Consider the following 21,417-nt stretch of genomic DNA (forward strand, 5'->3'; position numbering starts at 1 on the left):
TATTATGAGATACAATTTGGAAAATAAGAAAATACATGAAGACATTAAAGGTGGCTCAGGGGTCTAGCATTTGACTTGCAATCTGCAGGGTTCGAATCCCGCCATGTACCAATGTGTTTTTAGATTAATCCGACGTTCTTACGGTGAAAGAAAACATCATGATGCAACTTGAGAAGAAATTAAATGGTATTTGTGAAGTCAAACCCACACTGGGTCAGCGTGGTTGACTATGGCCTAGGACTCGGAGCCTACCCTAAGTCACTCGTGACTTAGGGTAGGCTCCGAGTCCTAGGTGTCCGTAGTCCCTTAGTGATGATATAGATACCTATTCAGTTCAAAAAGGTTTAAGTTTTTTTTGTTTAAAAGAATAACATATATACCGAAGCTTTGAAGTGAGATATACGATTATATCGCTAGACTATTTATTGTAGATCAATATATGATACGATGTCCTAATGGAAGGTGCACACGAAAAGTGCGGTATAGCTATGTATATATAACCGCAGCCCAGGGCGATGCGATATCGTTGGATTTACAGCGCAGTAAACCGTAAATACATCGCGAGCCCACGGCCACCCATTGATCTTCAGTTCAGAATGCCTCTTTTGTTTTACACGAATTACGATTGAACGGATGATAGTACACATTTCTCTTTTGTTTCGATATTTTAACCCATGTCTAACTTTTTTTTAATATTTTTAATAATTTTTTGTAACATTTTTTTTTCGATGTCTTTTTAACTCATTTTAGTGCATTAGTAACTGTCACCCGAGACTACGACCGCGCGAAATTTAAAATGAAATCTATGCCACTACATCTATGCCAAATTTCATCGAGATCCATGCAGCCGTTCTGAAGATACCTTCTAACAAATATCCATCTATCCAAACATTCGCATTTATAATATTAGTAACATTATTTATTTTATAAAAATCATAAACAAGTTCAAGTATAAGCCATAAAAATTAAAGAAAAAAACAATAGAATTCATAACCTCCTTGTTTGTTTACCTTTTATTTAATAAGCAGCCATACTCATGTGAGAATATTATGACGCCGTTACAAAAAAATAATACGCGTCATCAAATCCTGTAATGAATTCCGGAGACACACGAACAATTGGAGCCCTTCTTAATACCAGTTTTATTGTCGCGACCGTAAATGCTGACGACGCTTATTATTTTCCTGTCGTAAAACAACAAAATAATATTGTAACAATAATCACATCCCCTATTCCGATGCGCCGAATTCTAACAACACCACATTTTATTACGTATTATAATTCAGGCTTCCATTCAACGAACACATGAGCAATTTTATTGCTAACTGAAAACTATACGATGCGAATATAATACACATTTCAACTAATCCGATGCTTTTATTGTACTCAACAACTTTCTGCAATGTAATAGGTACAAGTTTTGTGATATGAGAAATTAAGACAAATTAAAAATAATTGATTTTTTTATAGAGTCCTCCAAATCTTTTTAGTGGACAGTAATAAAATTAATTTAATACTAATATTATAAATGCGAAAGTTTTTATGGATGTTTGTTAGAAGGTATCTCCGGAATGGCTCAACGGATCTTGTTGAAATTTGGCACAAATCTAGAACATAGTATGTAAGAATACATAGGCTGTTTATCAAATTTGTTTTTAATTCCGGGCAAACAGAATCGCGGGCGACAGCTAATAAAAAATGTATTGTAATTTTTTTAATGATTTAATTTTAGTAACGATTTTTTTTAATTAAGTCAAAATATAGAATATAGTTTTCTTGTTTCTACCAAAACAATAATTTTTGTGATATAAGTTCCACATGATAACTTGTTTTAAAATGTGTTTATTTCGTTTAAACACTTTCAACGTCTCTGTCCGCACTAGACGGTTCCCATCCGCACAGTCGGCTGCACTCAACATTGAGTTGTGCACCATTCTGATGCGCTCAGACCGATATTTGAGACGTTCTGCTACATTAAATTCACAGTCACTAGTAATATTAGGATGCATCTCTCAAATTATCAGTTTGATAGCTTTATCAGATTTAATATTGATTTGTGTAATAACCAGATTTGTTAGTACCTTGACATCGTTGCCACTTAATATTTCAAAAATCTTTTTCAATGTTTTCAAGGTTGTCAGTGTCCGAGTTCTAATAAAAAGATACACTTTTTTCTTCTTTATTTAATGAAAATTAATTTAATTTATTTAAAATGCCAATTTCAATAAAAGTTGTACTTTTTTAAATAGCTCTATAGTAAATTAATATCGTTACATCGTATACGAACGGATAACATTAAGGTAATTGAGTTGTTTGTTATTTAAAAATAAACTTAAAATGTATCACATGAGGGCACTATTTTCAGTTGACGGATAATATTTGGGGCGGGATGTTATCTTTTTCGCGTCCCAAATGAGAAAAAACTGGGGTCCGGCGGACGAACTTTTTAATTTGTAATTACAGGACAGCGTCCAAGCTTTAAGCATCATTAACTTTTTTCGTAAATGTCTGGCTTCTATGGGTTCCGTTCTATTGCAAAGGAAAAGGACATTTTATTATATGTTTGAATTAAAATTACTCCCGGATTACATGAACGGACAAAGTATATTTCGTGTGTCAGTAAGGAATTTCTTTTTTAGAACGAAACTGGACTTAATTGTAAAATGTTGCTATACTTTTGACAAATAAAATGATAATAATCTTATAACGTAAATGTGTGCATTTTATATCTTATCTAAAAGTTTATTTATTGAAAAATAGTAACAAAAGTACACGAGTATTAATTACGATAACAATTGTTTCATCCTTCATTGTGTCATTCGATATCTACAATGATTCTAGAGGATTTAATTGTGTCATAGTTATTTTAGTAGTTAGTTTTGTTAGGAAGAATCCAACACTGTGCCGGTGTATTAGCGCAACAGTAGTCTTATTTTTTATATCATAAGGTGGCAAACGAGCGAGCGGCCACCTGAAATCGCTGAAATAGCGAAGTGACCGTTGCCCATAGACATACGCAATTGCATATGCGTTGCCTACCTTTAATCAACGGAAGAGAGGATGCACAGAAATAAAATATCTTCCCTTCTCATGCATCCTGTCATCCGGAAAGTCCACTTCCACTTCCCATCCTTTCCTTATAAGAAAAAGGGTGGGAAGGGAAAGAGGACTAAATTAGGCCTCCGGGTCGCACACTTATCAGACGAAACGCGGAATTGCTTCCAACTCACGCCTGTCTTCTGTGTGTATCGTGGTACAATTTTTTTGTACCTTGATATGTTTAATTTGGAAACTTGAGCTTGTAATATGCAAATAGAGTAATACCACGTATTTCACCGGGCGAGCCGGGCCGATTCGTGCGAAGATGTGAAAGCGGGCTCTACCACTGTTAAAGTATCAACGTCTTAAAAATATCCATATCTTTTATCTTATAAAAATATCAACGTTTATGTCCCCTCATTAATCAATCTAACATTTGACTTGGCAATGAAAGCGCGTCATTCGCGCCAAAGACTTCTAATTATGTCTAAAAGTTTATGTTAGGTTATAGTCTAAATTTTAATATCTATGTTTATATATATATTTCATTTACGACTTACTTAGGCTATACTTATGAATCACGATGAATGTATAACGTACCTTTGATCCTTCAATGATTGCGTCGCCTTACAATAGATCAAATTTAGGCTCTAAAGAAAAAGATGCACACTCAAAATCTCATGACGGCATGTTTAACTGGGAGATACTTGAAATGTCGGAAGCCTCGAATCACATCGTTAGCAGATCGCGTCTGACTTTATTGCAAACCCGAAGAGTATTGGGTGAGTTGAGTACTCTTCACACCTCCCTTACGCTAGTTATCATATATTTGATGTGCCTTTTTGTACTACGGTTCTTTGTGTGTTCACTTCGAACTTCAAATATGGGTTATGTTATTATGACATTTTACTTATTATATTTTTTATTTATTTTATCGAATATCAAACGTAGTTATTAAAAACAAACATAGTTTAAAATAGAAATTAAATAAAACGAATTTATAAAATTTTATTTAATAATTATAATACTCCTGTTAGTTTTATATACGTCTTTATGAAGTCTTTACTAACTTTTTTTATCTCTTCTTTAGGGTTACACTCTCAAACTATGTGACTATATAGGACGCGGCAATTTCCTAAAGAGCTATTGAGTGTCCGCTTTGATTTTCGCTCTTGCCGAACTGAAGTATCTTGCAGGACATGCTTTTTCAATTTGTCAAACGAGCCACCATGTTACGATATGTTACTTTGCTAAAACTTTATGGACGATACAATTTCTAATGATGGACAAAAGTTGAAAAAAATACACGTCTGAATATACTTTACCAAGTAACTCGCAATTATGTTTAAGAGAGCTCGTATTCTATTGTTTTATTTTACATACTAACTGTGCCCGCGACTTCATTCCCGTGAAATACTGGCTTTGTTTGTCTTATTTTTATAAAATAAAAGATTTTTTTTAAAAAACGTAGGCTAAGTTACTCTTTATTACAACAGCTACCTGCAAATAAAAGTCCCGTCTAAATCGATCCATTTCAGAGTTTAACTGGAACAAACAAACAGACGGACAAAAATATTAAAAAATGTTATTTTGATGTATATGCCCTTAGATATATTCATATACATGTAGTAAAAAACCGTTTATTTTAATATTACAAACAGACACTCCAATTTTATTTATATGTATAGATACAACTATATTTATCTTACCAACTGAATTATTATTCATCTAAGCTAAGGCCCTTGTTATTAAAATAATTATGGCATAAGATTTCTATTAACCTTGAAGTAACAATAATTATATCAACAAACATATGCAGCATTAATATACAAGTTCAAAATTAGACTTATGAAAAATATTGGATCCGACCGTGGTGGATAAATTGCTAATCTTTTGCTGCAGGCACTTCTTAGCATGTAGTCGCTTCCATAAAAAAGCGAATGAAAAAACAAGTTTTTGAAATAAAAAATTTAAATAGATGTTTTAGCTAAAAAATCTTAAAGGGCATGTACATATTAATTCCGTAAACAAAGCACGGCGTCGGTAGACAAGAATGAAATAAACAAAGACGTGCAACGTAAGCGAGTCTCATAATTCCTCGTATAAACCTTTCTTCTCGAATTAAAGCATTTCCTTTATGCCGAAGACTCGAGGCAGACGTCAAATGCATTGTTTTGTAGCCCTCACAATGAGTAACGCGAAATGGTTCCCATCACACCGTGAAAACACCCTCGCAACGAAAAGATCATTAAGACTTTATAAACAACAAACATCGTATTATCAAAGTCGATTTTATGTGGCTGTTGTCCACGATTCCGTCCGCATGGAAATTAAAAAATAACCTTATCAGTAGCCTATGTGTTCTACCAAACTATATCTAAACTAAATTTCGGCGAGATCCATGCTGCCGTTCTGCAGTTACCTTCTAACATCTATCCATTCATACATCCAAACATTCGGATTAATTATATTAGTAGGATTTGTACAAAAAAGAAAAAATCAAACCAACACAACTTTTTTATAATGCTAGGAAGAAAATCTGAAAATAAGCCAGTGTATGACGCAACACTAGCCTTACTAAAATGTCGAAGTTTATGTCCCCCACAAGTCATTCTGACACTGGACTTTGTAACGAAAGCACGTCATTCGCGCCAAAGAATTCTAATCAATAATGTCTAAAAATTACAAATTAATCTTACATTAAAATCATCATCATCATCATCAGCTCACTTTACGTCCCCACCGAGGGGCTCGGAGCCTCCCCTAAGTTAAGGGTGATTAGGCCATAGTCAACCACGCTGGCCAAGTGCGGGTTGGTTGACTTCACACATATCTTTGAATTTCTTCTCAGATATATGCAGGTTGCATCACGATGTTTTCCTTCACCGTAAGAACGTCGGATAAATGTACATATGTAAATCGGAAATCGAAAAACACATTGGTACATGGCGGGATTCGAACCCAGGACCTGCAGATTGCAAGTCAAGTGCTTGACCACTGAGCCACCGACGCTACATTAAAATAAATAAAAATAATTCAAGGAAACTAACTATTAGTATAAAAAAAAAACAAAAGAATGACTCCAAGTTATGAATTATACGAGTTCTAATTTACTTAACTTAGATTTTATATAGCTTTAGTATAATTTATTAAAACCGATCGTATCTAGAGGTTCGATAGACTTTTGTTTTTTATATATTTAAGTAATAATTAGCCTTGAATTAAAATTTTGTGAATGCTGATAATGATCAAAGAAATTAACAAGATTTAAAGATTTTCCTTAATTATGAATATTTATTAGAAGTGTCAGTAGCCTAATGGTTAAGGGTACGGATTTCCCACCACGAGGTCGGTGGTTCGAATCCCGCCATTCGACTATTGTCGTAAACCATATCCTTGCACAAGCCTAGAGCTTAATTGGAATGGTTAAAGAAATATTAGTAAATTTGCAAAAAAATCAGCTAATATTTTAGATAAAAAAAAATCGGAATATTAATTTGCAACACATTTATTACGTGAATATTTCTCTTCTAGTTTTAATAAAATATTTAACCCTTTTGCTTTATTTAAATAACACAATGAATGTAACTTGAACTCTTTTTAAACTTGTGTCAATATAATTAACATTTCAATATTTTCTTTATAAATATATATTAAGTTAGAATATCAAATCTGAATAATATTACAATTTGAAAACGCTGAAAAGTTGACTAAGTCAAATCCAGTATTTGCATTTCACAGCTAGCGAACTCTTCAAGTGCCCTGTAATGATATTTTTCACGTATGTCCCTTCAATTTTATAAAGTTTCAGAGCAGTTTACTTTTAAAACATAATCAAATGACTTTGAATTTCATTTTTTAAAAGTTAATATTTCATTCCCACGGTTAAATAACATTAAACCTGCAAATGAACTGTGATACAATCTTTAGGTACTTTTTCAGGTATTACCTATAACCAGCTGTTCCTGACCTATATGTTCTATTATGCTCTACATCTTTGCCAAATTTCAGTGCGATCCATGCAGCTGTTCTGGAGATACCTTCTAACAAACATCTATTCACCCATCCAAACATTCGCATTTATAATATTTGTAATGTAACAAAGTAAATATTGAAGCCAACATTCAGCTGTTCACTAAATAATGATTCCGATAATACCTGTGATGACGATATGACGATGACGACGATAATACCTGTGTAGCCGTGACATAGGTAACTCAATTGTGCCTTAGTGAAAAGTTTCTCGTTAAATTAGTATATTTTAAAAACCATTGTTATATGTACTTATATATACTGTTCACTGGAGTCTATAAAATTAACGACGGCTTAAAGTTTTCCAACGCTGACCAACGGGAGGTATGTCTGGAACGTCGGTTCGGTAAAAAGTTAATAATGCCTGACGCCCGCGCCCCCTACGCCGCAATTATAAAATTTATACATCCCCTACACTTCCCTTGTTTGTTTTCTGTTTAATTAACAAAACGATGTTAAGACTTTATTCATTTACTAGCTGCCGCCCACGACTCCGTCCTCACGGAATAAAAAAAGCTCAATAAGTAGCCTATGTGTTCTTCCAGACTATGTCCTATATGTATGACAAATTACAGCGAGATCCATTGAATCGTTCCATCCATCCATCCAAATATTTGCATTTATAACATTAGTAAGATTTCAACCGACATTGCTTTGTTCACAGTCTTTTTATGACTCCAAATAGGCATATATTTGTTAAACTTTATTTTAGTATGAGGAAAATAGCAGAATATCTCTTATGCCTTAAAATATCATACATGTTTAAGACTAAAAATGATGTCTGGTTAAATAAACTCAGGCCAAAGATTCTGATCTTTTAAAAATGTATTACTCCGGCTGCATTAACTTGAATGTACGTCTTTGAACACATTAGGACTCGCACACGTTGACAACCAGTTGAACAGGTTTCTATGGAAATCCAATTCAGTTTTAATGTGCAATATTAACATCTTATATCCTGTTTTCATCGATGATTTAAATTAACAAATTTTGTTTGTTGATGTTATAATTAACTAGCTGTAAACCGCGACTGCGTCTGTGCAGAATTAAAAAAAAATAGTGGCCTATGTGTTCTTCCATACTATGCTCTACATTTGTGTCAAATTTCACCGAGATCCATGCAATTGTACTGGAGATTCTAGAGCCGTTCTAACAAATATCGATACATCCAAATATTCGCATTTATAATATTAGTAACATAGTAAGATTTCGTAGCAGTTATTGAATATTAAACATTTAAAATACAGAGGATCAGAAAGAAAATAAACTTATATGTTAGAATACTTTTATTTCTTTTTGTCTTTTTCAACTTCCGTGATCGATATACCCAGGACATAACATGATAGTTGTTCATCGTTTTCGTTCAATACAGATAGTATCACTTCATATTCCCCGCAGAATTCAACACATAGGAAATCTTTAGCAAATTCTAACGATATAAGCAAATCTTGTATGGGATAAGTTTTCTGAAAAATATGTATAAATTATTAAATAGCACAATTTTTATGTTTTCAGCAACTTAATACTTTCAGAGAAGACTTTAATTTGGTGTAATGTTTAAATTAAAATTAGCTGTCGACCGCGACTCTGTTCGTGCGGGATTAAAAATAGATGTTGGCCGATTCTCATACATACTCAATATGCTCACAAAATTTCACGAGAATCGGTCAAGTCGTTTCGGAGGAATATGGGAACGAAAATTGTGACACGAGAATTTTATATATAAGATATAGAACAACATATCATCTTAGGATATCGTGTAATAATATTTTTATTGAGTTTTGGGTTGGCTCTTTTGTAGTAGAAATTTAGTCCGCATTATAATGTTGCTAAACTTACCGCAGGCACTGGGCAGTCAGTCACATTCATGCTGACGACCAGAGGATACCAAGGCGCTTCCTCGCTCTTTAAACTGTCACATACATCGGCCACTGACGCGAATGTGAACTCCTTACCCACGTCCATTAGCTTCCAAACTTCTATACTTATCTTAGAAAATGAATGCTTTATTATATTAATATTATTTGGTAGTTAATTTTTAATTACTTTACTCATACTAAATCTTAAGCCTTCCGTAAGGATTATGACAATTGTAATGAGACTTTACCCTTAAAGATCTAGTCGTATTTATTTCTTAGCAACTAATTCGTAGCTATTCTTTAGTTTTAATAATCTATAACAAACTTGACATGACCCGAGACCAAACGCAGAGCCCAAGATAGGGTGAACTGGCGGCACAGTGGGGACGCCCTATATCCCGCTACGGGGACATAGGACTTTATGTCATGACAAACTTCGCGTTCAATGTAATATGGAAAGCCATATAACGAGTTAGTATCTTTGCCTTACCTTATATCCCTTGTCAATGTTTTGTGATATTTCCATAACACCGCTAACGCCAATCCCACCTTCTGCATCATCATCGGCTTCCACCAGACCCAGTATGAAACTTTCACATTTTGTGTATTTATTATTAAAGTCTTTACAACTCTTAAAATCTTCCGAGAATTCAGCTTCATAAACAACCTAAAAAAAATGCTCAATCTTAAAAATTAGTATAATACAATATTTATTGGTAATATTTAAAGACCGATTTAAAAAAAAAAATCACAGAAAAATTTCTTCGTAAGAATACAGAGCACTCTCGACAAGCACTGATTTCAATTTATTATTGAATAATGTGACGTGGTCACCGTAATATTTACGTATACGCAAAGAGGTCGAAGTAAATTAAGAAAGAAAATGAAGCTATATTTTGATAGACATGTAAGCTTTGTCGACTATTGTTAATATAAATTTTTTTTAAATTTATTTGTGGTTGTAATTCCGAGATATAATAACGGCATCTGGGTTTTACCAAAACGATAACCTAAATGGATAAATAAAAATTCGTAGTGATAACACAATCTTATATTGACTTGTAACTGAACCTTAACCGTTCACTTTTAATTTATATTCTATTTAAATATTGTGTTTTTCCAATGATTACATATCAAATAACATTCCAACTTTAGACTTTATATACTGAGACTTAGCGACAAATAAATATAGAAAAAAAAATTATAGCTTAATTTTAATAAGTTGAATATTTAATCTTTATGCCACGTTACTTACTTCTCCATTAGCTTTTAAAACTGTCACTTCAAAATATATAAAAACTAAAATTAATACTTTCAAAGAAATGCACATCATTGTATTAGAAATAACTCGGTTTGAAAAATAAATACATTGTTATTTATCATTTTATAGATTTTATGTGGTACCTGATATAAATCTAAATTGCCTAGTTATAATAGCTTTTGTATTTAATAGTATTGTAAACATCTGGGATAAAAACATGCTATTAACAAGCGTTTGTCACGCAATCATATTCATAGCACATATCTGTAAGGTTATCAGTTGTGTTGACCAAGTCCACTGTCATGACTATCCTTAACTAAATTTTATATCAAATATCTAATCCTGAATATGCACAAGAAATAAAATTTATTTACGCTACCATTTCTCTGGCATCGTCACCCTGCGCGGCTAGACATGGTGCATTCCCTTCAAAGCGATTCCATAGCGAATTTTAAAAATAACTATCGATTAATTACCTGACTGTCACGTGTCAGTTCCATACAATTTTGTAGTTCGTTATGGAATCGTTTCGAAGCGAATAAACTTTTAGTAGCCCTGCATGGCTACGAATATATTAATGTTTGTCCAATAAATATTTTTTTTATATTATTTTTATTTTATTGTATAAATAGCCAGGAATTTACAAAAACTCAGCGCCACATCTTGATGTCAAGTGACGACCGCTACAGAACTGGAAAAAACCAGAATTGTCTGGTTTTTCGAAGACACGTATTGGCTAGATAGTATTTCACCAGCGAAATGATAAAAAAACGGTTTAATATTATAATTTTAAGATTTTTTGATAAATATATTATTGTTACGAGTAAATGTCACTTGACTGCATTCAGTAGACGTGTGTAGTGATAAACTATAACCTTTCCTTGTCAATAACAAAGTTTATAAGTCTTATGGAAAACCCAAGTCAAACTGATAATAATGTAAAATAAAAGGCAATAGTGACGTCACATTTCACACGTACGGAATAAAACTAGGGGTTGATGTAATCAATACAAGGGCAGTATATATTTTATATGAAACAAACAAATGGGGCAAAAACGAGAGTATATCATTTCCAATATAGTAGTTTTATGTAAATGACGCCTACTTTTAAACTGTCGTAATTTTTAGATTCCGATTGGAGTTTCCCCTGTTCGTATTTGTTATCTTCCATAGGAATAAATGAATGCATTAAATATTTTGATTTACAACGTGTTTTCGGTTAACTTTTTCTTCTTTTTTTATATGGTTCCTACACATTTTTATTTCAAAAGTTTTCTTGTATGTGCAAAACAATATAAATAAATGCCCTTCCCGTAATTTTTTAAATTCTATTTTAAAAATTTCTGTGTAAATTTTTGATTTATTTGTTTTGCATTATGAAAGAACAAAACTTGGAATTTTGGTTACTAGGCGTGCATAAATTTCAAAGGGTAAATGATTTAATTATGTGCATAGAAATGTCACAGCTCCATTTAATTTGATTGTCGGTGACACCTATGCAAATGATACGGTACGACTAATTGAATATCTTTGTTCCATGGAGAATTGGGGATATGAGATGACTTTTGGGTTACTTTCCGCATTTCATAATATCAATAGAATTTTCTAGACCCTTACATTTACGGATGAATATGTTACATCGAGCGTCGGTGGCTCAGTGGTCAAGCAACAACTTGACTTGCAATCTGCGGGTCCTGGGTTCAAATCCCGCCATGTACCAATGTGTTTTTCGATTTCCGATTAACATATGTACATTTATCCGACGTTCTGACGGTGAAGGAAAACATCGTGATGCAACCTGCACATATCTGAGAAGAAATTCAAAGATATGTGTGAAGTCAACCAACCCGCACTTGGCCAGCGTGGTTGACTATGGCCTAATCACCCTTAAATTAGGGTAGGCTCCGAGACCCTCGGTGGGGACTTATAGTGAGCTGATGATGATGATGATGTTTTTTTTTGTTCTATCAGTAACTAAGCTGACATGAAAAGGTTACACTGATAAATGAGACAGCAAATATTATTAATCTTTTTATTAAGACTATCTTCTTAACGTGTTATACGGAAGAAACTTTTGTTAATTCATGTATTGTACAGGAAATTGTTTCTTGTCATACGTAATCTTTTGTATGACGTAATTATTTTTTATTTAAACGTTGGTAGAGCGTATCGTTTCCTTTATCCAAGGCAAGTATTTCGCGACCGATGTGTAGACTCCGGGCCATCCATCCCGACCGCAGCCATATCCAAAGGAAACCACACCCACGGACTCCCAGACACCATTCGGTCTTCTTCTCATCAATGGTCCACCAGAATCACCACGACAGGCATCTTCAGCGAACGCGCCACCAGCACAGATTTGCTTCTCAGTTAATTCAGCGCCAACCTTCTTGTATTTCTCGAAACATTTAGATCTATTGAATATTGGCATACCGAGCTTTAGTTTTACTGGACTGCGAGTTCCTACAAATTAAATAAGGTATTTTATAAAATAAAACTCAAACATTTATTGATAACTCGCACATATAATGTTTAAACAATACGTCATAAAACATACCGAGCAAGGTTTTTCCCCAACCAGCAACATATACATCAGAACCTTCTGCCAAACGCAAGTTAGGGTCTACCAAACAAATAGGTTGCACGAAATCTGAAACAAAAGGGCAAAAGTTGAATTCATTTATCTTTTTAGATAAATAATCTAAAGAAATACAAGCATTCAAAATATACATACAAGTATATCTAGCGCGCTGTGCAAATCTCACGATGGCAATGTCATCTTCTCTGTTGATTTTTCCGTCAACAAAACCAGGGTGGGGGTGTGCCGACATGACAGGAAGTTCCTGGTAAGGTTCTGCGCATTCGTTGTCAATACAATCGACATCAGTTTGAATGTCATATTCACCTAAGCGAGCAGATTTCCTACAAAAAACCATAAATTTAGTTTCACAGTTAATTACAATGATATTTTGAGATATATTATTTTGTTTACTTAATACTTACAGTTTGCCTACAGCATTTTCTATTTCACCGATGACGCAGTGAGCAGCAGTCAAAGCGTACCGTTTGTTAATCAAAACTCCACCACATTGATAAGACATTTTTCCTTCCTCTAGAAATACAAGCATAAAGTATATTATAATATAATATGCATACATTTAAAATATGTAACCTCTTCTTAAACATGTACTTCGTCAACGTTACGGGAATCATATATCTTCTACTAATACTGATATGTTCTTAAGCATGTGCATGTTCATGTGTGTGTGTGTCTATAACTTCTATTATGACAGGAACTGCGGAGACTTTTCTATATCGCATCTATGTACTTTTTATGTATATATGTAGATTCTTATCTATATAAGTTTAACTGTGACTTAGGTGAGTGTCTATTTACCTGTTCGTTCTTTCTTTAAACTATGGTAGAAACACTAGGGATCTATTTAAAACTATCCCTATGTTATATGCGGAGGGATGATGACGATATAAGCAAAAAAGTAATGAGATTGAATGTGGATGGCTACAGGTAGAGTAAGACCAAAAAAAGTATGGATGGATTGTGTGAAAGGGGGTATGCGTAAGAAGTGTTGGATTAAGATATGACCGCTGATAGAGATATATGGAGAAGTAGTACATACTGTGTCGACCCTCTATAGAGATGAGGGCAGGTTAATGAACAACTAATGTCAAATTACTTGTTAAGTATCCCATAAGCACCATCCATGGGTATTCATCTAAGTCCGTGAATTGTCCACCGTATATTCTGTCCCCGTTCGTATCAATGCCACACTTGTCTTGAGGCGTGGGGAATGAGTCTTCCGGGTTCACTGGGTCTACGACTCCAGTAGCGATAGGTGCTCTCGTTGTCTTTGGAGGCAGCTGTTGGTAATACTTATTTTTAGATTTAAATAAATATGATTAGAAACCGAAATTACCTATCCCTAATTTAATAAAAAAAAACTCGATTGACTGAGGCTCTACTACATGAAATAGCGCCATCTATTGTCTACGTATTAAAATATAAATTCTAAACTAAAAAAAACTTTTTTAATAAATATTTTCTAATTTTAGAATACAATAAAACATTAAAAAAAGCAATAAAAAAGCTTTGCTACATTCGATATCCTTGATAAATCGCCACTTTTTAGACTAAAAATATTAGTACCGTAGTGGTAGGTCCCGTAGCGGGTAAGGGTCCACAACAAACTCTTGGCACATAGCCTTCGAAGCCGCACTGAGACTGTCTGAGAAAACTGACTACAGCATTCGGCAACGGCCGAGTCTCAAACGCACTGACGAGTTCCTTACAATCGTAGAGGGATACACATTTGCTCGTAGCACCGAGTGGCGTCTGGCAGGTTTCTGAAACTGTAAAAATACATACGTTTTACAAAAATCTAAAAATCTCTAAAATAAGTCACGGGATAAAGGAGTGCGATATTGTAAGACTACAATTAATGTTATATTACTAAATTATACTTTCAAGATCAAAATTCTAATCTTAATTTTTACTTGAATTGCATCGTTGCGAGAAGAGATTACTTGGAAACTATTAATAAGAGTAATGCGACAAAATTAACTATGATTTGTGGTAATAAATCCGTACATATCATTATCTTCTGTAAATTCATACTATTTTCCTTATACATTCAATATAATAGCAGTTTCCTAGAGAATGATATCAGAATCAACATATGTTGATGACATTAATTACAATACTAGTGATCGCCCGCGATTTTGTTAGCGCAAAATTTAATAAAAGTAATCTATAATATGCTCGCACACATCTGCTACCTTCCAATGAAAGTCCCGTCAAAATTGGTTAAGTCATCTCGGAGATAACCCGAAACAAAGGTTGCTCGCGGCCAGATAGACAAATAATAAATAGCTTAACGAAATATGTTTTTTTTTTAGATATGACACAAAGATATTGGTTTTATTAACTGTGTAGATAGATTTCTAGTATAATAACAATATGTATGATTTTGTTTAAAACTGGTTAGTTATTAACAAAATGTCTCGCTTCTTTTATGTTTAAACAATATCTTAAGTATGCACAAAGGAAGCGCTAAATAACAAACATATAGGGATCTCTGTTCTTTTCAAAGACAATGATAAGGATGGCGATATCTGGTACATTGGTTATTCATTGTCTTAAAATTTGATAAACCTTTTTTTTTTTTCAGAGGGGAATGATTTATGCATACTCCGCGCCCTGGGGGGGACGCGGTAGTTATGTGGGATTCTCCTCCATAGCGGAGGCATACCCACTAAACCCCTCTGTTCCTCCAACGCATCGGGACGGGACCACGGGCACGCTTTCGCTCTCGTCCGCGGCCCAAAATTTGATAAACCTAGAATATAAGCCAATTGCCAAGACTTAAATTGTCTAATGTGGTATACTCATCATATTCAAAAGAGCCTCAAGATGGTAGAGTTTAATCATAAATATTATATTGCATTCCGACACAATTCTAAAACAGTAAGTAACCCGTTTTTATCAAGGTTGTTTATGACAAACCAAATATAAGGAAAATTTTGTTTGGCGTATAAAACACACAAAAAAAAATTTGCCCGCGCGCTTGAATTTAAATAATGCAACTAAATGGCAACTTGTTTTTCGTCTCTGTAATGTAAATTTATGATGATGAAATAATATTAAACATCGACTATATCACGCACCAATATTAAACAGAACAATGGTGCTTTTTTCTAATTTTTAACCGACTTCAAAAAAAGAAGGTTCTCAATTTGTCAATATGTTTTTTTTGTAGACGATATAATAAAATTAAAAGTTATTTTCTAATTTAAACAAAGCCACTTTACTATGATATTTTGTTTGCTAAGGACGTTAGCAAGACGGTTGCTATTAACGAGTCGTTTCGATCATGAAACAGGAAAAAACAGCCACAATGACATGATCGTCTGACGTGTATAACGCAATCCTGTTTAATCTACATCATTTTGACTCTACAAAAAGTACTAAGCTAATATTATAACAAAAAAAAATATGCAAACATATTTTTTTTAATTAAAAGTTTGACGGATATTATACAGTTAAATTATAACAGAAAACTTGATCTTTGACCTTATGTGATATAATGTCATATTGAATGAAATAATTGAACAGACATTACCTACGTAACTCCACAGTAGGGACAAACACAACACGACTATTTGGCACTTCATGTTTATATTTACTGCACCAAATTTAAAGGTTCAATTCACTGACATCACTAAATTAATTATGTTATAAAAACTTTGGCATGTACAAGTTGAAACGACGCGCGATGCCACGCTCGTTCGCTAACTACACTGGTTCTTAGAGGTCAACTTCACTATATTTATATCAAGTCAAGATTCGCTTAAGTACCGTCAGCAAATATAATGATTAGAAAATATTATTAAAAATTAACAAACGACAAATTTTACCTTTAATAGATTTAATTTTTTTTTTCCTATACAATTAAATGGTTTAAGATACAAAGCAATAGGAAATTGTTTAATCATAACCTAATTTAATTATCTATTGATAGTTTAACAGTTTTTTAAAGCAACCAAAATACATAAAACTGAAGATAACAACCACCATAAAAAAGACACTATTTTTATAGTAGGTTTTGTAGAGTATATAGAAGACGTTCGATTAATTTATCTCTTCCTTTCCTAACAATTTCTTGTTACATCTTTATATATATAATTCTTCTGTGAGTGTGTATGACACTGAACTTCTCTCAAACGACTGGACCGATTTTGATGAAATTTTATGTGTGTGTTCAAGGGGATCTGGGAATGGTTGAGATTGACAATTTTCATCAAATATTAAGTTCATATTAATTTATTTAAATTAAAGACGTGTAGACAGGACAACGTTTGTCGGGTCCGCTAGTTATGTATATAACTAGATTATCCCATTTATGTAATATAAATATTTATTGAATCTAAAAGTATAAAGGTTATTTAACTCTAAACATAGTCACAATAAACTTTTCAAGGCCATTGGATTTCTGTGTTGGCATAAGGAAATGATATTGTATTAATCTTACTTCTCAATAATATATAAGCGAATTTTTTAGATGGATGGATGTTTTTTTGAAGGTATCTCTAAAACGGCTTAATATATTTCGCGAAAATTTGGCACAGATATAGAACATAATCTGGAAGTACACATAGACTACTAAGAAAGGATGATTATTGCATTTTGGCTACTTTTTGTTAAAATTGATTTTACATTTTTTTTCTTCATTTCTTGTATTATTTTGCTGTCGGTACTACATAGATATATACACTAATATGTGTGTATTTATTTCCATCTGGTTTGTTTGCATGCGTCATTTGTGGTTTTACCAGTTTCTGTGGGACACGTTGGTACAGAAATAATATTTACAAGCATTTTCCTTTTAACCATTAATTCAGATTTATATGTCTGGATAATATTGCTTTAAATTTTATAATGTCATATCATTTGTATGTTTAGTTGTGAAAAAAACGAAAACAGGACTTTAAGGAAAAAATTACGAATTTTTTTCTTCGCTTTTTAAGGGTTTTTATCCTGTAGTAAAATAAAAGAATAAATTAATTAATTAATTATATAATTGATCCCATTACAGTACTTTGAAATACATAACATTTGTATATAATAACATAATATAACTTTAAAATAATGTAATTTATTAGATGTAATTTAATAATAATTTACATATCTCTTGAATACATACATACGACATGTCTTTATTCAGTATATCTGTGTTATTTACTCTTCATACCGCTGTCACTAATCGACCCAGTGCCCAATCAAGCAATTCGTTCGCAAGTGGGGCGCAATTTCCTTCTGCAATTCAGTTAAGGATTAACAACATTAACTTTCATGTCTCGTCTGCTAATTGCGTTTGGCTCCCCAGTTCCTGTGACATTTTATTATATACTTGTTACTGAGCAAATCAGCAACTCATTGGGAATTGAAATACATTAGACACAATATGTAAATCAATCGGACTGTTTTATTTTAATTGAACTTCAAGAATGTATAAACATTCTTTGTACTTTTTTAAATTACTAGTATCATTCAGAGCGAATAGCGCCTGTCGTTACCAAGTCAAGTGTCAGATTGATTAGTGAGGGGACATAAACATATTTTAATAAGGCTAGTGTTGCCCCGATACACCGGCACAGTGTCGGATTCTCTTTCTAATAGTACTACTCACTAAATGAAGTCACCTATCCATATCCTCGCAATACTTAATTTGCTTGTTTAAATTAAACACTTTTGATACAAAGGTAATCGACGATAAGATAACGTTGACAGGAAGTAGACAGGAGGAAACGATCGCTCTCCGCCTTTTTGGAAACACTGCCTAATTCGAAAATAAGCACAGAAAAATTTGTTGGAAGACAATTATTGGGGCAGAATTGAACTCGGAATTTCAAAATGACTTAAGATGTACGTGAAAGGAAAAGGATTATTATGTTCATAAAAATTACATAACTTTTCGATATAAATTTGAATATTAAAAGGCAGAGTTACATCGATGGATTTACCATAATTAATTGGTCATTGGTCGAAATCGACCATAATAATAAAAAGAAATACGTGCATATTTGTTATAAGTAAAATACAAAAGGGATATAAATTTCAAGAAAATCGTATCCTAGTAAATGAAAGCACGTTTTCAATTGAATGCCCGGATGTAACTTAGCTGGACATTATATTCTGAAACCTTACGATAAATATTTCATACAATATTTTAAAAATCGTCGTAAAATATTTTTTTTTATTTGATATTTGCTCAAACATTCCGAAATAGAAAAGAATAAGTTTCGAACTATTTTCAATGATTTAATAATCTTTCTAATCACAAAAATAATCTCCATGAAGCTTAAATAAAACTACAAACTTAGGTTATATCTTAGGTTATAGACAGCATCAGTGGTCATATACAAGAGTCGCACGATTCGCGATTCAACAATTACTTTGATAATACACCCCCATAAAGACGAGTTCACGCAGGGACGCAGTGATAAATTGGCGATAGCCACTGGAGAGGTTGTGGATTCTCCGACTGTCTCAAAAGCTTACTTAAATAATTCCAACGAGAAGAAAGTCTTGTAGTAAGGTTTCTTAACAAGACGTGGCGCTCGTCGGACGGCAACCTTATATTGACTCATTACATATTTATGTGAACATCAAAGGAGCATCGTTAGGTAAATTTATGTCCATCTATGCTTCTCTAAATTTAAACTCACAAGTAAAGCTTTTACAAACGAGCTAGATACATTCATTGTACAACTAACAATGTACATAAGTTTATTTTTTAATATTTATGAAAACTAAAAAAAAATAGTCGAATGATATTCGGTATCGAAAAAAACATAACTACTAGTTTCTTCTAATATTTCAAGCTGAATAGCCACGTAGTAGATAAAAATTCGTCTATCTTAAATGGTATTTCCAACTTTAAAAAACCCTAGAGGTTTAATACTTCTATGTATGTACATGTTTATTGTAAAATTTACTTGATATATGTATATTAATATTAATGTTATAATATTAATGAATAACCCAAACAGTTCTTGAGAATTAATTGGGGATATTATAAACTTTTTCCTGTACCTTGTCACTTTAACCAAATTTATCTTTGTTAAAGTTCATCATCATCAGCTCACTATACGTCTGGTGGCTCAAGGGTTAAGCGCTTGACTTGTTATCTGCACGTCCTGGATTCGAATACCACCATGTAACAATGGGTTTTTTGATTTTCGATTTACATATGTATATCCGATGTTCTTACGGTGAAGAAAAACATCGTGATGCTACCTGCCCATATCTGAGAAGAAATTCAAAGATATGTGTGAAGTCAACCAATCCGCACTGGGCCAGCGTGGTTGACCAAGTCACCCCTAACTTAGGGTAGGCTAGGAGCCCTTCAGTGGGGACGTATAGTGAACTGATGGTGATGAAATTAGATTTAATAGTATCATAGCTCTGATCACTTTTAAATAACACAAGTAATATTAGCAAGTTAGTTCTTAGCATTTTTCAATAAGGCGTTGGAATTTATGAAATAAAAATGCGCGATAATATGGAAATATTGTGAGATTCTGTTCGTACCTCGCGCTTGGTAACGACCGCTGTCAGACCAGTTATCGATGGCCTCTAAATATTATTTATAGCCCTCTCTCGTATGGCTAATATTCTTTTTCTTGACGATTCTGCTATTTGCACAAATGCCACCGTCTAAGCTTAACTTGTTATGATTTATAGAGGTCTAATGCCTTTTGAAACAATTTACGCTTAAGTGTTTGCCAAACAAATAAAACAAAAGGTAGACGCGTAAAACATTCCAAAATCTAATATATGCGTGTACATAAAACAAGTGATTATTGTCTGCCTGATTAACTTTAGGTTTCTGAGACCAAAATCTCGGTATAAAACATGTCGTCAACCGCGTTATCTTTAACAAAACGGAGATAACAATATGTTTTAAACGGGAATTTTGGTCTCAGAAACCCACGTTAAGTAAAAATATATTTTTGGAAATGGGAATGGTGAGGTCATAGTGATCGATTAACTCTTGATAGTTACTGCTATTCGATATATATATTTAAAATACACGATAATTTCTATATTTCTTTGCATGAATTCAGGACTGTAGTTTTCTATTTGTTTAAAGAAAAGTGTGCGATTCAGTTGTTAATGTTATGCAATATTTCATGCAGTACATTCAGTATTTCAACAATTTTACTACAAACATTGTTCTTAACTTTCTATCGATTTAAGATTTTATAAGGTTTACGGTATCAAGGAAGAGAATTTTGCTGTATACAATGTTAAACCCCGACAATGTTTATAATATGAAACAATGAAAAGAAAACCAAATACAGTCGGCTCGTAAATCTTATACAATCGTGCTATGGAAAAGACCTTTCAGCTATGGTCACAAGGTTTAGGTCAAATGCCTAATTGATAATAAAATGTCAATATGAATCAAAAATGATTAACAACGACTACGATAATTTTTACTACATTTACAGAGTATGGAGGTTCGATTATTGATACGATTAATTAATTTATTTTTATTTATAAAAGAGTCAGAATAGAGTTCGATGTTACATATTGACCAAAGGTGAAATTACTATGTATACGTTCAAACTAAAAGCTTTTTTCAGACTGAAGGTATATTGATACAAACGACGCACGTCGGCGCATCGAACACTGGACATAAATCA

At 33.0% G+C, this 21,417-nt stretch overlaps 2 protein-coding genes across 2 annotated transcripts; both read right to left on the bottom strand.

Moving 5' to 3' along the window:
* Positions 1–8,342: 8,342 nt before the first annotated feature.
* Positions 8,343–9,771, bottom strand: LOC106124817 (uncharacterized). The gene is made up of 4 exons (XM_013321798.1): positions 9,683–9,771; positions 9,421–9,597; positions 8,911–9,060; positions 8,343–8,537 (listed from the first exon to the last, which is right to left on the bottom strand). The coding sequence occupies exons 2-4, from the start codon at positions 9,454–9,456 to the stop codon at positions 8,358–8,360; spliced, it is 366 nt and encodes a 121-aa protein (XP_013177252.1). The 5' UTR covers positions 9,457–9,597; positions 9,683–9,771; the 3' UTR covers positions 8,343–8,357.
* A 2,459-nt stretch (positions 9,772–12,230) lies between these two features.
* Positions 12,231–16,476, bottom strand: LOC106127061 (serine protease easter). Its single transcript, NM_001312705.1, is given in 7 exon segments — positions 12,231–12,654; positions 12,749–12,841; positions 12,926–13,113; positions 13,195–13,303; positions 13,887–14,070; positions 14,357–14,559; positions 16,329–16,476. Coding segments are annotated over 7 exon segments (1,143 nt in total). The 5' UTR covers positions 16,381–16,476; the 3' UTR covers positions 12,231–12,340.
* Positions 16,477–21,417: the final 4,941 nt, after the last annotated feature.

The sequence above is a fragment of the Papilio xuthus genome, unplaced genomic scaffold (assembly GCF_000836235.2).
Source record: "Papilio xuthus unplaced genomic scaffold, Pxut_1.1 DF828952.1, whole genome shotgun sequence".
NCBI classification, from domain to species: Eukaryota; Metazoa; Arthropoda; class Insecta; order Lepidoptera; family Papilionidae; genus Papilio; species Papilio xuthus.

Coding starts and splice junctions, on each gene's coding strand:
- LOC106124817 (XM_013321798.1), bottom strand. CDS start 9,456: ATGGAAATATCACAAAACATTGACAAGGGATATAAG. Junction 9,061..9,420: donor ACATTGACAAGGGATATAAG/GTAAGGCAAAGA, acceptor TCATTTTCTAAG/ATAAGTATAGAAGTTTGGAA. Junction 8,538..8,910: donor CTGACTGCCCAGTGCCTGCG/GTAAGTTTAGCA, acceptor CATATTTTTCAG/AAAACTTATCCCATACAAGA.